At 45.8% G+C, this 18,024-nt stretch overlaps 2 protein-coding genes across 3 annotated transcripts in view; both read right to left on the reverse strand.

Annotated features, from left to right (window-relative positions):
- Positions 1-2,097: 2,097 nt before the first annotated feature.
- On the reverse strand, positions 2,098-4,445 carry LOC134659464 (basic proline-rich protein-like). The gene is made up of 12 exons (XM_063515106.1): positions 4,354-4,445; positions 4,213-4,323; positions 4,072-4,182; positions 3,470-3,595; positions 3,299-3,424; positions 3,128-3,253; positions 2,957-3,082; positions 2,786-2,911; positions 2,615-2,740; positions 2,444-2,569; positions 2,273-2,398; positions 2,098-2,227 (listed from the first exon to the last, which is right to left on the reverse strand). Exons 1-12 carry the CDS (start codon positions 4,443-4,445, stop codon positions 2,098-2,100), a joined length of 1,452 nt encoding a protein of 483 aa, XP_063371176.1.
- A 1,726-nt stretch (positions 4,446-6,171) lies between these two features.
- Positions 6,172-18,024, reverse strand: part of LOC134659593 (transcription elongation regulator 1-like) — a 51,102-nt gene continuing 39,249 nt past the window's right edge. For both annotated transcript variants that reach the window (XM_063515259.1, XM_063515260.1), the window contains 4 exons: positions 10,274-10,480; positions 8,762-8,884; positions 7,602-7,766; positions 6,172-6,361 (listed from right to left, as the gene is read on the reverse strand). In XM_063515259.1, coding sequence (XP_063371329.1) covers positions 6,176-6,361; positions 7,602-7,766; positions 8,762-8,884; positions 10,274-10,480 — 681 coding nt within the window. In that variant the 3' untranslated portion in view covers positions 6,172-6,175. The remainder of the gene's footprint in view (positions 6,362-7,601; positions 7,767-8,761; positions 8,885-10,273; positions 10,481-18,024) is intronic.

Here is an 18,024-nt window from a genome sequence, read left to right on the forward strand (position 1 = left end):
AGTTATTACTGTAGTGTTTTTTTACTTCCCGTCCGCTAGAACAGGACAGCGATAGTTTTATTTTTTTAAATTAGAGTTTGACAATAAAGAAGTACTTCCGGTACTATTTTTGCTACAATAAGGTGAACATTTCCGAGCATATTGGAGAAATAATCATTTATTTACAAACAAGATATATACATTATACAGTGGTATTACTAAAAGAAATTAAAAACTAGCTTAAATCTAAAATAGGCCCTTGAGACATTGTACCAAGGATGCTGGCGACATTTCCTCGCTGTATCGCAATGCTGATACGTTGTGCGAGGTAGCCGCCAGCTCTTCGGTCACCAGTTACGTCAACCAGACGCTTCGCGATTTCTGAAAACAACTTATGCGCGCTGGGACCCCATGGACCTAGAGTTTCAACTCCAAATGGTACAAAATGGTACTCTCTACCGAGGCTCTTATATTTGTTACGTTTTAAAATTTCGGCGCTTTCCGTCGCCCCGCCCGCTTTTACATTAGTCCGTTGGAGGTGGGACGGTGCCAGTGTGTCTGCGCAGGTAGCATCCCACACTAACATCCGTCCCAAGCTCCAAGGAACCAAGGACACCCCATCGGGCCTCTTGCCATCATCTCTGATAATGCCAGTCGGCTCAAGAAGAGCAGGCACATTGATGGTGGCAAGAGACCGACGGATTATGTCATAAAGCGACGCATTTGAGAATTGTATTTATTTATTTTACGCGTATGGATGTAAGAAATCGTCTTTGGCGCCTTTGAGGCGTTAAGCCTCGAGAGTCTTAAGGGTTCGAGTCTTTAAGCCTCGAAATGAGCGTTATTCTTGTGAATAACGCTCATTTCGAGGCTTAAAGACTCGAACCCTTAAGACTCTCGAGGCTTAACGAAAATTAGTGTTGTCACTAATTATATGCCGATGAATGGCATTGTTATACCAAACCGCTAATTACGTGTGCAAAATAAAAAAATAATAACAACAATAGATTCCATACAGATAACAACTTTACCGTTTAAAGAATAGAGTTAGAATTGCAATAGCAAGTGTCCGTTCCTAGCGGTGCGCGGCAGCTACTATGGATAGACACCAGAATTGGTGTGGGCCGCATGTACAGTCATGACGGGATGATCAAATCGACCAATTGGATAGAAAAGAAATTGGCGTTGATCTCCAATTTAATCACCAATTTCAGTTTTATGGCGATATTGGAGCGTTCTAAATTAAAAAAGTGCCTCCAAAGGCGAATACAGCAGGCACAAATTGGTATTTTTGCGTCCGCACCTCCATTTTATCCGTAATATCGGTCATAATCGGGGATTGAAATCAGCGAGCCAAATTGGCGTTTGCGGTCCGCACGCCCTGATTTGAATGGACAATTTCATTAGATCGGCGAAAAATGCGGCTAAAGTGTAAATGTAAAATGACTTAGCAACAGTTTGGTAGTTCGTGAGAAATAATAAGCAACTTGTATTTAATTTGGACATACCCACATGTTTATAAGAACATACTACACTACAACTTCACTATAAACATGTTCGTGTATCCATTTTTGATGATGATGATCTCGTAAACGTTCTAGTTTTAATTAGTTATTTAATTTGTTAATAACCTGCATGCTCACTCATATTTTATTGATTAATCTTGTATTCTTAATAAAAAAATAATTTGATTTGTTTAGTCCTAGAATATATTTTATGCTATTCGTGCACTCTGTAAATAATGTATATAATGTTTGTATAATGTAATATTCTTTTGGAGAAATAAATTCTTAAACCATAAACTATTTTCTTTATTTAAGTGAAATGTTAAATTTCTTTTTGAGAAAATAAATTTCTTTAACCATAAAATCGTCCTCGTCTGGACACGTGCTCCAGCGCCGAGTATCTGTGCGAGTACAGAGTGGGAACACATCTCTAGCCCACCTGTCACTGCTTGGCGCGCCGCTGCGGCTCGGTGGCGGTGGGCGGCGGCGGCGGGCCGCGCTGCGCCAGCTCGGCCACGTACCCGGCCACCAGCGTCGCCCGCTCCTCCGGCACGTGCTCCAGCGCCGAGTATCTGTGCGAGTACAGAGTGGGAACACATCTCTAGCCCACCTGTCACTGCTTGGCGCGCCGCTGCGGCTCGGTGGCGGTGGGCGGCGGCGGCGGGCCGCGCTGCGCCAGCTCGGCCACGTACCCGGCCACCAGCGTCGCCCGCTCCTCCGGCACGTGCTCCAGCGCCGAGTATCTGTGCGAGTACAGAGTGGGAACACATCTCTAGCCCACCTGTCACTGCTTGGCGCGCCGCTGCGGCTCGGTGGCGGTGGGCGGCGGCGGCGGGCCGCGCTGCGCCAGCTCGGCCACGTACCCGGCCACCAGCGTCGCCCGCTCCTCCGGCACGTGCTCCAGCGCCGAGTATCTGTGCGAGTACAGAGTGGGAACACATCTCTAGCCCACCTGTCACTGCTTGGCGCGCCGCTGCGGCTCGGTGGCGGTGGGCGGCGGCGGCGGGCCGCGCTGCGCCAGCTCGGCCACGTACCCGGCCACCAGCGTCGCCCGCTCCTCCGGCACGTGATCCAGGGCCGAGTATCTGTGCGAGTACAGAGTGGGAACACATCTCTAGCCCACCTGTCACTGCTTGGCGCGCCGCTGCGGCTCGGTGGCGGTGGGCGGCGGCGGCGGGCCGCGCTGCGCCAGCTCGGCCACGTACCCGGCCACCAGCGTCGCCCGCTCCTCCGGCACGTGCTCCAGCGCCGAGTATCTGTGCGAGTACAGAGTGGGAACACATCTCTAGCCCACCTGTCACTGCTTGGCGCGCCGCTGCGGCTCGGTGGCGGTGGGCGGCGGCGGCGGGCCGCGCTGCGCCAGCTCGGCCACGTACCCGGCCACCAGCGTCGCCCGCTCCTCCGGCACGTGCTCCAGCGCCGAGTATCTGTGCGAGTACAGAGTGGGAACACATCTCTAGCCCACCTGTCACTGCTTGGCGCGCCGCTGCGGCTCGGTGGCGGTGGGCGGCGGCGGCGGGCCGCGCTGCGCCAGCTCGGCCACGTACCCGGCCACCAGCGTCGCCCGCTCCTCCGGCACGTGCTCCAGCGCCGAGTATCTGTGCGAGTACAGAGTGGGAACACATCTCTAGCCCACCTGTCACTGCTTGGCGCGCCGCTGCGGCTCGGTGGCGGTGGGCGGCGGCGGCGGGCCGCGCTGCGCCAGCTCGGCCACGTACCCGGCCACCAGCGTCGCCCGCTCCTCCGGCACGTGCTCCAGCGCCGAGTATCTGTGCGAGTACAGAGTGGGAACACATCTCTAGCCCACCTGTCACTGCTTGGCGCGCCGCTGCGGCTCGGTGGCGGTGGGCGGCGGCGGCGGGCCGCGCTGCGCCAGCTCGGCCACGTACCCGGCCACCAGCGTCGCCCGCTCCTCCGGCACGTGCTCCAGCGCCGAGTATCTGTGCGAGTACAGAGTGGGAACACATCTCTAGCCCACCTGTCACTGCTTGGCGCGCCGCTGCGGCTCGGTGGCGGTGGGCGGCGGCGGCGGGCCGCGCTGCGCCAGCTCGGCCACGTACCCGGCCACCAGCGTCGCCCGCTCCTCCGGCACGTGATCCAGGGCCGAGTATCTGTAATTCACAAAATGTATTGTTTGTCATATTATCATTAGTCATAAAACTGAAACCGTGAACTTTTCAGGATTTTCGTAAGGTTATCCTATAGATGGGTTCGGTTATGTTTGTTTTATGGCAATCCTGAAAAGTGACGCGTTTCTGAACCAAATGAATTATGACTAACGAAAATGCGGGCAAACAATACATTATGACTTAAAACTTTATGAAACAAAGGGACCCATAATATATCATATACTTTTCACTTCTCGTGCTCGTAAAGTTCGACTTTAAGTCGGGCATAGACGACATAAATCGCTTTTACAGTAAAATCATCTATTACGTAAGGGCTCATTTGGACGGTGCAAGAATTCGCATGCGAGTTTCATTATATTGCGCCACTTGATCAATCGGCTGAGTTGATGAGTGTCTTGTGTGTGATCAGTGTACCGACAGAGCGGCGGCTGACGTTCACGAGGCTTCACTACACGTACCTGGCGTCGTGTTTGAGCATGTCGTGCACTGGCAGCAGTTGCTCGCCGCCGGGTACATCCTTCATGCTGGCGAGGGTCTTGTGTGTGATCAGTGTACCGACAGAGCGGCGGCTGACGTTCACGAGGCTTCACTACACGTACCTGGCGTCGTGTTTGAGCATGTCGTGCACTGGCAGCAGTTGCTCGCCGCCGGGTACATCCTTCATGCTGGCGAGGGTCTTGTGTGTGATCAGTGTACCGACGGAGCGGCGGCTGACGTTCACGAGGCTTCACTACACGTACCTGGCGTCGTGTTTGAGCATGTCGTGCACTGGCAGCAGTTGCTCGCCGCCGGGTACATCCTTCATGCTGGCGAGGGTCTTGTGTGTGATCATTGTACCACGGAGCGGCGGCTGACGTTCACGAGGCTTCACTACACGTACCTGGCGTCGTGTTTGAGCATGTCGTGCACTGGCAGCAGTTGCTCGCCGCCGGGTACATCCTTCATGCTGGCGAGGGTCTTGTGTGTGATCAGTGTACCGACGGAGCGACGGCTGACGTTCACGAGGCTTCACTACACGTACCTGGCGTCGTGTTTGAGCATGTCGTGCACTGGCAGCAGTTGCTCGCCGCCGGGTACATCCTTCATGCTGGCGAGGGTCTTGTGTGTGATCAGTGTACCGACGGAGCGGCGGCTGACGTTCACGAGGCTTCACTACACGTACCTGGCGTCGTGTTTGAGCATGTCGTGCACTGGCAGCAGTTGCTCGCCGCCGGGTACATCCTTCATGCTGGCGAGGGTCTTGTGTGTGATCAGTGTACCGACGGAGCGGCGGCTGACGTTCACGAGGCTTCACTACACGTACCTGGCGTCGTGTTTGAGCATGTCGTGCACTGGCAGCAGTTGCTCGCCGCCGGGTACATCCTTCATGCTGGCGAGGGTCTTGTGTGTGATCAGTGTACCGACGGAGCGGCGGCTGACGTTCACGAGGCTTCACTACACGTACCTGGCGTCGTGTTTGAGCATGTCGTGCACTGGCAGCAGTTGCTCGCCGCCGGGTACATCCTTCATGCTGGCGAGGGTCTTGTGTGTGATCAGTGTACCGACAGAGCGGCGGCTGACGTTCACGAGGCTTCACTACACGTACCTGGCGTCGTGTTTGAGCATGTCGTGCACTGGCAGCAGTTGCTCGCCGCCGGGTACATCCTTCATGCTGGCGAGGGTCTTGTGTGTGATCAGTGTACCGACAGAGCGGCGGCTGACGTTCACGAGGCTTCACTACACGTACCTGGCGTCGTGTTTGAGCATGTCGTGCACTGGCAGCAGTTGCTCGCCGCCGGGTACATCCTTCATGCTGGCGAGGGTCTTGTGTGTGATCAGTGTACCGACGGAGCGGCGGCTGACGTTCACGAGGCTTCACTACACGTACCTGGCGTCGTGTTTGAGCATGTCGTGCACTGGCAGCAGTTGCTCGCCGCCGGGTACATCCTTCATGCTGGCGAGGGTCTTGTGTGTGATCAGTGTACCGACGGAGCGGCGGCTGACGTTCACGAGGCTTCACTACACGTACCTGGCGTCGTGTTTGAGCATGTCGTGCACTGGCAGCAGTTGCTCGCCGCCGGGTACATCCTTCATGCTGGCGAGGGTCTTGTGTGTGATCAGTGTACCGACGGAGCGGCGGCTGACGTTCACGAGGCTTCACTACACGTACCTGGCGTCGTGTTTGAGCATGTCGTGCACTGGCAGCAGTTGCTCGCCGCCGGGTACATCCTTCATGCTGGCGAGGGTCTTGTGTGTGATCAGTGTACCGACGGAGCGGCGGCTAACGTTCACGAGGCTTCACTACACGTACCTGGCGTCGTGTTTGAGCATGTCGTGCACTGGCAGCAGTTGCTCGCCGCCGGGTACATCCTTCATGCTGGCGAGGGTCTTGTGTGTGATCAGTGTACCGACAGAGCGGCGGCTGACGTTCACGAGGCTTCACTACACGTACCTGGCGTCGTGTTTGAGCATGTCGTGCACTGGCAGCAGTTGCTCGCCGCCGGGTACATCCTTCATGCTGGCGAGGGTCTTGTGTGTGATCAGTGTACCGACGGAGCGGCGGCTGACGTTCACGAGGCTTCACTACACGTACCTGGCGTCGTGTTTGAGCATGTCGTGCACTGGCAGCAGTTGCTCGCCGCCGGGTACATCCTTCATGCTGGCGAGGGTCTTGTGTGTAATGGATCTGGTCTCTTGCAGTAACTGTCGCAAGGCGGTTTTGGCAGCGCTCTGTCTGTCGCGCTGGAAGTCGCGGAATTCGCGCTCCATCTGAAAAATAACGTTAATTAAATTAAATGGGCAAATGCCCATCAAGGCCTAACACTAAGGCCTGAGTGGACGCTCGCTCGGCGACGCGTGCGGCGTGGCTGTGGGCTCACTTGTGATGTGAGCAGCGTGCACTAAGGCCGCTCCTATACGTGCGCATTTGTTTAACATGCACGCCGCACGCCCCGCCCCGCGGCACGCACAACAAGAGCGTGCACTCAGGCCTTACACTTACACTAACAAGGAAGGGCACCCAACTGTCCGGCTCCGATTTGATTTATTTTTATATATGTTATAGAGTAGTCTAAAATAACAGACACATCTTTTGTCTTAATAACAGACACATGTGTTGTGTGCGGACGGGTGTGGTGGGAGCGACCCCCATCTCGGTGAGTAGAGCGCGTAGTGTGTCGCTAGTGTGTGTGTCACCTTGTCCGCACTGGTGTATCTCGGTGAGTAGAGCGCGTAGTGTGTCGCTAGTGTGTGTGTTACCTTGTCCGCACTGGTGTACACGGGTGCGGTCGGCTCCGCCCGGAGCCGCGCGCGTACGTCCCGCCAGTGCGCGGTCGGCGCGACACCCATCTCGGTGAGTAGAGCGCGTAGTGTGTCGCTAGTGTGTGTGTCACCTTGTCCGCACTGGTGTATCTCGGTGAGTAGAGCGCGTAGTGTGTCGCTAGTGTGTGTGTTACCTTGTCCGCACTGGTGTACACGGGTGCGGTCGGCTCCGCCCGGAGCCGCGCGCGTACGTCCCGCCAGTGCGCGGTCGGCGCGACACCCATCTCGGTGAGTAGAGCGCGTAGTGTGTCGCTAGTGTGTGTGTGTCACCTTGTCCGCACTGGTGTATCTCGGTGAGTAGAGCGCGTAGTGTGTCGCTAGTGTGTGTGTCGCTAGTGTGTGTGTTACCTTGTCCGCACTGGTGTATCTCGGTGAGTAGAGCGCGTAGTGTGTCGCTAGTGTGTGTGTTACCTTGTCCGCACTGGTGTACACGGGTGCGGTCGGCTCCGCCCGGAGCCGCGCGCGTACGTCCCGCCAGTGCGCGGTCGGCGCGACACCCATCTCGGTGAGTAGAGCGCGTAGTGTGTCGCTAGTGTGTGTGTGTCACCTTGTCCGCACTGGTGTATCTCGGTGAGTAGAGCGCGTAGTGTGTCGCTAGTGTGTGTGTCGCTAGTGTGTGTGTTACCTTGTCCGCACTGGTGTATCTCGGTGAGTAGAGCGCGTAGTGTGTCGCTAGTGTGTGTGTTACCTTGTCCGCACTGGTGTACACGGGTGCGGTCGGCTCCGCCCGGAGCCGCGCGCGTACGTCCCGCCAGTGCGCGGTGGGGGCGACTCCCATTTCGGTGAGTAGAGCGCGTAGTTTGTCGCGTCGCCGCGTCGCTAGTGTGCTCGTGTGCGAGGAAAATAGACGCTCCTGGAATAAATGCTCGAGTATTAAAAATATGACATGAATCTAGTATATAACTGAATCAGGCATGAAGGGTGGGAAATGACCGAACGGGATGGTCTTATGTATCTTTCAGTACGAGTAGCAGCGAAATCGCAATTATTGTTTGTCCTTGTCACAGTCTCACTTTTTTTTACAAGCTTTTATTTAGTTTCACCTGTCCCATTGTCTGTAATCAAATCTTGCAAGTTAAATTTGACCCACTTCCCGGTTTCCTATGAAACTGAAAATTTGCATGCATATGTAAATCGGGTGACAATGCAATATGATGGTACCATCCAGCTGATCTGATGATGGAGACAGGAGGTGGCCATAGGAACTCTGTGATGAAACAACGCAACCTAATTGTGTTAGGGGTTTTTATAATTGTCTCGATGAGTATTAGTTGTCTGTCGTAAGAAAAGTACAGTCAGCGATAAAAGCTTGTACCAATATGAATTTTTTGCCAAAAACTTATTTATTCACCACCATATATTTAGTATGGATTATGGTAGGCAACAAATAAATTCGATTCAAACCAAATCCCTTAGATGTCGACTACGAAATAACTCGCGTTTTTGTAAGAAAACTGATGTATGGAGTTTCCGGGCGTTTTTTTTAAGTTGCCCCTACACTTTTTTTTCAAATTTGGGATTTTTTATGTTATTTCTACTCAGAATCACGAGCTCTTTCTATCCTAATAGGAGAAAAAAAGTATCCCAAAATTTCCATACATTTTTCGATCTTTCCATTCCGCGACCGCCATACAAAGTCTATGAAAAATGGTGACGGAATGGAAATAAAAACCTTAGGACACTTTTTTTCTCCTATTAGGATAGAAAGAGCTCGCGATTCTGTGTAGAAATAACATAAAAAATCCCAAATTTGAACAAAAAAGTGTAGGGGACAACTTTAAAAAAAAAAACGCCACCACTCTGTTTTCGCTTATATTTCTCTATGGTTCTAGAGTGTTGTATACAGACCTTGTCTTCTTTGGTGAGCAGCTCTGCCGCAGCGTAGCGATGGTCTTTTTTCAGCTGTTTCTTAGCCTCGCGCCACGCCAGGTCCGGGTTGCGGACCAGGTCCGCCAGCAGCGCGTTGAAGTGCTGGACAGATAAGATAAGATAAAAGATAGTTTATTCAAGTAGGCATAACAGTTTTGAATGATTCACGGTTAGTTTCACTAGACCAGCGGTCGGCAACCTTTTAGCAGCCAAGGGCCACATAGTAGTTAACGAAGTTGACGCGGGACGCACTTTGTTAATTTTATGACTTTATCAGACATTGTCGTTTGTCAATATTACATACAAAATAGCCAGGGAGGCTCGCGGGCCGCAAGTGACAGGTTCACGGGCCGCATGCGGCCCGCGGGCCGCGGGTTGCCGACCGCTGCACTAGACCATAGAGAAAAAAATACATAAGAGTGCTCACTCCATACATCAGTTCAGACTATTAATTTCAGTGTCTACATCTAGCATCGAGTAGCGGAACTATCAGTACTGCTACTTGACAATAGATGAAGCACCGACCGGAAAGTCTTATCTCAACAGCATAAGACTTTCCGGTCGGTGCTACATCTATTGTCAAGTAGCAGTACTGATAGTTCTGCTACTCGATGCTAGATGCTAATAGTCTTTTTGGTACTAAAACTGATGTATGGAGTGAGCACTCTATGTATTTTTTTTCTCTATGGTTACGTTTACACGCTTGGCAAATCTTGACAAGCTTCCACAAACACAAGCGTGTGAACGGGTTTGTTTGGCTTGGCTTGCGTGAGCTTGCAAGAGCTTGTCGCGATCCGGGCTAGTTTCGGTTTTTGGAGACAGATCAAAGGGAGCTTGCGGCAAGCGCTTGCGACGTATTTACACGTTGGCGCGTGTTTATTGTTTACTTAGAGCAATTGCCGACACAACTTCAACGTCCACGTCTGCCATGCTCGCTTGTCCGGAACACAGTAACGCACTCGCAAACATGTAAATGGCATCCGAGCGTTTGTAAAGGCTTGAAGCTTGTAGACGCTTGCCAAGCCTCGGCAAGCGTGTAAACGTACCGTAAAATATAAATAAATATTATACCTTTAAACGAGCAATTCTTGTTTAATTATTTATTTATATGTCGCATAATAGACGGATTATTAATTTATGACAGCTGCGTTTGATGGAATGTCAAGTATTGAAATAGTCTATGCTTGAGTGTGTTTGACTGCGATACAGTGACTTTTATTTGAATGACCCGAACAACTCCTTTAATGGATTGGTTCCTGGCTGATTCTGAAGACAGCCCGAAATTGCCCTCAGTAGTCATAATTTTAAGACGAAAGTGGAGGATTTGTCTTTATTTTGACCCTTTCGTCCCCCTTGGGGACCCACATGTAAGAAGATTGGGAATCTATATACTTAAATTCTGTGGTAACACCGAATTCCACTCCACATTTCACATTTTCTAATGCCAAACCGTTCCGTAATGGACTACTACACTCGACATTATCAACGCACCTGCACCGCCTCGTCCCTCTTGTGGTACTCCCTCTCCTTGTCCCTGTCCCGCAGGCTGGTCGCCAGCGCGCGCTGCACCTCTCTCTCTCGCTCCTTGATGGACGCCTGCGCGCGCGCCGCCCGCTCGCGCGCCGCCTCTGACTCCGCGTCGCTGTCCGCCTCCGCTTCCGCTTCCGCCTCTGCCTCGGAGCCCGTCGCTGCCTCCGGCTGGTGAACATACCAGACGTGTGAATACAATAACAGTCTTAACCTTTTGGACGCCAATGCCAACGCTGTCAGTGACCGATTAATCGGTCACTGACTACAGAGCAACATCGACCTACGTGCATATAAATAAAGTTCAACTTCAGTTTTGACACTTCAATGATGTGGCGTCTGAGTGACAGCTTTTGTGTTTGACACGGCGTGGAAAAGGTTAAAAGGGGGTCATATCTCGTCGCATATTAATTGATTGTCCTAATGGAATGTTACGTATAAAACTCTTTTCGCATAGTTTTTCTACAGCTAAAACAGAAAGTATTTTTAAAAATATTTTGGATAGGTTATGTAGAACGGGGTAGGTTAGGTTTCTTTCATAATTTTTCAGAAACGTTAATAGATTCAGCACAATAATGCGAAATGAGTTTTATGCGCAACATTACATTAGGACAGCGGTCGGCAACCTGCGGCCCGTGAACCTGTCACTTACGGCCCGCGATCCTCCCTGGCTATTTTGTATGTAATATTGACAAACGACTATGTCTGATAAAGTCATAAATATTAACAAAGTATGGCCCGCGTCAATTTCGTTAACCACTATGTGACCCTTGGCTGCTAAAAGGTTGCCGACCGCTGCATTAGGACAATCAATTATTATGCAACCCAATATAGACCCGTAAATAAATTGGTTTGTTTACATTATATGTCATTTCGAAATATATTTTTTCTACTCCCGTACTTTTATTTGTCATTTAAAGAGTCATGCACACACCTTTAAACCCCTATCTTATAGTTGTCAAGTCTTTAGTCTATTCCCCAAAAAAGTATTTGTGCATACACGCAGTATCTTTTTGGCACTTTTACGATACTTCGTGTAATCACCACTTAAAAAATATTGTATAAAATACATTGTTGCCAACCTAATTTTTTTTTTAATTGTCATCTCTGACAGATGAGTGAACGATAGACATGTTTTCATTCATTCTTTTCCCGCCCGTATCCTCCATTCTTTGCTACTTGTTGAATGAAAAATATTTGTTAAATTTACAATTTTATTTCAAAATGCTTGGTCGTAGAAAAAGTATTGTATGCAACGTTGTTTAACTGAGTCAAAAAATACTCGTGGCGTCTTTATTAACAATTTTCGGCTACGCCTCAAATTGTGACCTCTTAAACAACGGTTGCATAGAATACTATACATATATTAGTTATTATCTTATTATTAAAATCTAGATGAAATAAATGAAACAGCGATATAAAAAAGTTACATTTATTCACAATCATTTTGGACATTTTCTTACCATGTACAATAAATACACAAAGACAATGAGTTGGGAGGGTTCATCCATGACATAACTTAAATTTTAATGTATTGAATCATAGAGAAATATAAGCAAAGAAAGAGTGGTAACTCCATACATCAGTTTTCTTGCCAAAACGCGAGTTATTTCGTAGTCGACATCTAACGTCAAGTAGTGGAACTATCTTGATACCAGGCCCCTATTTCACCACGGCGACAGGTGCGACAATTCGACAAATGTCACTGTTGCTGACGTCACACGCATCCATGGGCTACGGTTACCGCTTACCATCGGGCGGGACGTATTCCTGTATGCCACCATCATTGTATTATTTAAGAAAAAATTTATTATATCGGCAAAAACAGGTATTTCTTTTTCGAAGTTTATGATGATGATGATGACAATTTTATTGTCACACGATTTAATGAAACTTTCGGTAATTCTTGTCAGGAAATGAGTTCTGTCGGAATTTCGTATAATTTTAATTGTCGTGTTTCTTGTGACAATTGTCATTAGCTTCGCAAAATAAGTACTTATTTATTGGCGATATAATGGAGTTTTTTTTAATTAACATGTTGGTGGCAAACAAGCACACCGCCCGTCCGATGGTAAGCGGTTACCGTAGTCTATGGAGTCCTGTGACGTCAGTAACAGTGATGTCGACAATTGTCGCACCTGTCACCGTGGTGAAATAGGGGCCAGATGTCACAAGTGTCGCTACTGAAGAAAAATGAACTGCTAAAACAATTTACAACTAATATTATAAGCAGGAGGAATTGAAAATAGACTTCCGGTTGATCCGGTTATAATATTAGCTGAAAATTGTTCATCATTATGTAAATAAATAAATAAATTAGATTTCGTTCGCCGCGACATCTAACAAGCAAGCGGGTAAACAAGACCAAGTGCGGGTAGTTCGAAAAACTCGCGCGGTTAGAAGATGCTGATGTCAACTTAAGCCAGTCTTCTCCGAGACCACGGGGACAACGCCGTCCTCGAAACGTCGGAGGTAAATCTTAAAACTTAGATACGCGATTAAGTCCCGTTGTACAATTTAATAATGCGACATCTATTGTCAACTAGCAGAACTGATAATGTCCGCTACTTGACGCTAGATGTCGACTACGAAATAACTCGCGTTTTGGTAAGAAAACTGATGTATGGAGTTACCACTCTTTCTTTACTTAGGTTATTTCTCTTTTATTTAATTTAACGGTCAAATATCACCTTTTTAAAATTGGTGAAAGTGGCCAAATTGTGTTTGCGTCCGCACGTCCCGATTTGATCGGACAATTTAATCAGATTGACGATTAACTGTTCTCGTCTGGACAGGCCTTAAGCCACGATATGTTCGACGACTCATATCCAATAAGGAAACAAGAAATACAATGAATATTGAGCCTCTATTTGTCACCATCCCCTAGCCGCCCAGAGACCTATAAAAAGGTCTCCTATTCCATTCTAATTTGAATCTTATTTTAGACAAGTCAAAGTTGAATTTTCATTGGCAAGCTTTGGCGTCTCGGCTAGAGGATATCGCAGGAATCTAAAATAAAACAATCATAAAAAACCACAACTTGCCTTAAGTATTTTAATGCACATCTTAACGTAGGCAGTATTACATACTACATTAATTATAATAATTACAAAAACTACGTAACCTACAATCCGTAACAAATTTACAATTTTGTCCACTATTTACAATTTCCGAATCGACATATTTTTGCGTCCAAGTATTAATTTTATGATGAACAGAAGTGTATTTGATATATTAGATTCAATACAACTTTAGAATTTGTACTTGAAGGTAAGATCTAGGTTTCCGTGGAGGATATAACCAAACCAAAGATAATAGAGTGTATAGAGAGTTCCTGTCATGGTAGACTATGTATGTAATGTAATGTAAATTTACTATGTAGCCATAGTAAATTTACTGCCATCTTTCGACGGAAGATTAAAACTGTTAGAACGCCTTTGATCCTTATTCTTTCACTGATATGTGTTAATTTGTTAAATATTGAAATTAACGCCCCATCTCCTCGACAGTAGGCCAAAGGTATGGCGCCATCGCTCGAAAAGATTGCACCATACCTTTGGCCTATCGAGAAGATGGCATTAATTTTTGATAGTCGAAAAATGGCTACAACCCGTAACAAATATTGAGACCAGGGGCCCGTTTCTCAAAAGCATATGTAACTTGTAATACAAGCGGATGTCACTTTTTGACAGCTTTTGTTAGAAAGGGACTTCCACTTGTATTACAAGTTACAAGCTTTTGAGAAACGGGCCCAAGCTGTCTCCGTTTGGTTATATCCTCCAAGTAGGTTTCAGCATAGACTAAGAATCCTCCAGACGGAGTTTAGAGCAATTATTTCATGAAACCGATGCTGCTAAAAATACTGGGGTGCGGGGGACGAGGCGAGCGAGTCCCGTGCCGTGATTGGTCCGTTCAAAGACACGAACGTCACACAAAGACACTGACTCGAAAATGGAGTAAAACTACCGTATATTTGTGGCAGAGGGGGTAGCGCTACTATGCTCAGTCTGGAGGATGTCTTGTCTGTTGGTTTCAGTTAATTAACACATTTTTGCTACATACGGGTTTTCCCGTGTTATCGGCTACGCTCGTAGCGCTTAGCTAGAGGGCTGAATGTGTCAAAAAACTGAATTAATAATATTTTTTTAAGCTTGAGATTCAGTACAAAATGTGTATTTTTTTTTCTCCAAAATCGTAATAATTATAATAACTAAATAAATAGTTTTTTGTCTTCATTCATGATTTAAACAATGTAGGTAAGGGTTCATCCATTCATTACATCACACGAATTTGAAGATTTTTTGACCCCTCCCCCTCCTTGTCACACCTGGTCACATTACCCCCCCCCCCCCCCCTGGTGTGACGTCACATATTGGGCAATTTCATTTTCAACAATTTCAATTAGTTTTTATTATTTTAACAAAAAAAAAAAATTTTTGACAAAAGCATTGTTAGAAATTTATAACACGAAGCCGATTAGGAATAAAAATACATACATAAAAACGAGTATCATTGTAAAAACTAGTTATTTAACTGTTAACAGTGAATAAGAAAATCAAAATCACTTTCAGTTACATGTAGTTAAAGTGACAAAATTTGTGACTCTCCCTTACCCCTAGTCACAACATGTCACATTTGACCTTTAGGGTAAATAGTAGAGATGCCACGAATATTCGGCAACTATTCGGTATTCGGCCACTTTGCCGAATATTCGGTATTCGCCAACTTTGCCGAATATTCGGCCGAATACCGAATATCTGTTAAGAAAAGAAAAATTACACAATACAAATAACCAAAAAACTAGGAACATTTAATATTTAAAATGTATTCTTGGAATTTTGTTAAATACGGAGACCTTTTTTTGAGCATTTGTTTATTACAAAATATTTTATTTTTATCATGGGTCTGATTTTATTGACTAACTGCATTCATGAATTCTGTCCAACGAAATATATATCTTCGCAAACGTTGTGCTTTGTTGGCGGACAGTTTTAATAATAATTGTGACTCAAAGTGTTCGCATGTCATGCCGAATGTTCGGCGCTTCGGCCGAGAAAGGGGCCGAATATTCGGTATTCGGCCAAAACCGCTATTCGGGGCATCTCTAGTAAATAGGTTTATTTAAATGTTGAACTAATACATAAAATACACAACAATTGTAACAATATGGGACAAAAGGTTATGTACAGTCAGCAACAGAAGTTGCTAAACGGGCGAGGTGTTACCCTGTACAAGTTTATATTCCAATCCACTTAACAAATACCATCCGGTCATATAAGGTGAGTTCTAAATATTTTGGCAAAGGTAACAGGGCCATTTTATTTAAAGTTGTCCCCTACGCTTTTTTTTTCAAAATTGGGATTTTTTTATGTTATTGCTATGAGCTCTTTTGATCCTAATAGGAGAAAAAAAGTGTCCCAAGATTTCCATACATTTTTCGATCTTTCCATTCCGAAACCGCCATACAAAGTCTATGAAAATATGGTAACGGAATGGGAAAAAAACCTTGGGACGCTTTTTTTCTCCTATTAGGATAGAAAGAGCTCGTGATTCTGAATAGAAATAACATATAAATTCACAAATTAGAAAAAAAAGTGTAGGGGACAACTTTAAATAAAATGGCCCAATAACACCTCTGGACATACCCTGCCTGACCATATAAATATAATTTTATTCACAAATGTGTCGTGTAGTCAAGGGCCCCACTTTGTCGCTTGTCATAAGGACGAGACTTGCTTGTATCTTTATACGAATAAACTGCCAAAGCGTCCTTATGGCAAGCGACAATGTGGGAAAATTTCGCAATTGTATATAGACAGATTATTAAAGTAATTAATAGAATCAGGCCTTTCCTACCTTGCAGAAAGAAAAACATTACTATGGTAATCCGCGAAATAATAAGAAAAAGAAAAATAATTAACGTTCTAACCCAACGGGCAGGGGTTTCCACTGATTGGCTATTATATGACTTATTATTTCGCGAATTTTACCTAAGTAATAGTTTTGTATTAATTTAAATTATTTAAGATAAAACCGTCAATACTATCAAAATAGATAGAATATGTCATCAAGAATAAATGTTCTATAAAATAATTTATCTGAAATTAACATAATACTGGGATTTTGTGTCGAAATCTGGTTGTTATATTTAAAATATACTATATTTCGGTTTTGTTGTAACCTCGTAACGTCTACAATACAAACTTTTCGTATTTTTAATTTGAAACTGTCACATTTGGCCTTATACGGTTAAAATATTCTACTATACTATACGACTATAAGAAAGGTTAAAGAAATGAATGTTTAATTAAATTAACCAGTTTATTCGACGAATGAAAAATTAGAAATTAAAATAAAATGACATAAGGTTCAAATTTCTTCCATTTTTTCCCGCTAGTTATCAAATATCTCGAGTGTACCATGTACAGTCAGCAGCAATAGTTGCTAAGCGGGCGAGGTGTTCAAAATTATCTTGCCGCGACTTTATTGTTAAAAGAATAAGAGCGCGTCAAGGTAATTTTGAACACCTCGCCCGCTTAGCAACTTCTGCTGCTGACTGTACGGAATAGTTGCATAGATTTTATCGGTTATTTTCAAGTCGAAGTTAGCTGAGTTTTAAACCAGTTTATATATTACCTTTTAACTTACTTAAGAGCCCATCAACGTGCACACTAGCGCCACTGCTAAATAACCGTGATTATTTAAATTTAACAAAATATATTTAAAAAAGGGGGCCGCTACGTACTGTATCTTGTATTAAAGTACCTTTTGAATACATCAAACTAGTTTCTATGTTGCTGGATTCGTCAATCTATGAACTCGAAACAAAAACGGTCGTTTTAACTTTGGACGCATAGATTGACGAATCCAGCAACATAGAAACTAGTTTGATGTATTCAAAAGGTACTTTAACCTTTTCAACGCTTTTCGTCCCATGCTAAAATGTGGCTTTACGCCAAATGGTTGCAATATGAAGAGCGAAAATAAACCTTATCTGTGAGCAGGAAAATTGCTTTGACAGCGTCCGTCATAGCCTTTTTAGTGGCTGTTGGCGTCATGGGCACGACAGCACTCGACCACTTTAGTGGCTCTTGGCGTTGAAAAGGTTAATACAAGCTACAGTACGTAGCGGCCCCCTTTTTTAAATATAAATATCTGGGTGACAAAAACATATAAAAACTCGAAAATGCGCGTTTTCCCAGAGATAAGACCTAGCTAGATCGATTTTTCGACCCCAAAAACCCCCGTATAGTAAATTTCATCGAAATCGTTAGAGCCGTTTCCGAGATCCCCGAAATATATATATATATAAATAAATAAATATATAAATAAATAAGAATTGCTCGTTTAAAGGTATTAGATTCGTTAAATTTAAATAATCACGATTATTTAGCAGTGGCGCTAGTGTGCGCATTGATGGGCTCTTAACGTAATGCATATCAGCTTCTTGCATTCTTCGACCAATCCGTAGCTGTCCAGACATCATATTACTAACCGCTTGAGCTAAGACGATAGTAGTGCATAATTATTTTCCATCGTATTTTCTCGGAAAATTTCGTATTTGTCATGCTACTTCAGTCAACCTCAGTACTTTTTGTACGGAGACTGACTGAAATGGCAAGAAACGTCCGTAGCTTCGTACGTTTCCGTGAAAATACGATGGAAAATAAATAACACTACATCTGGCAGATTTTTATGTACAATCATTAAAAATA

This window comes from Cydia amplana, chromosome 25, assembly GCF_948474715.1.
Source record: "Cydia amplana chromosome 25, ilCydAmpl1.1, whole genome shotgun sequence".
Taxonomy (NCBI): Eukaryota; Metazoa; Arthropoda; class Insecta; order Lepidoptera; family Tortricidae; genus Cydia; species Cydia amplana.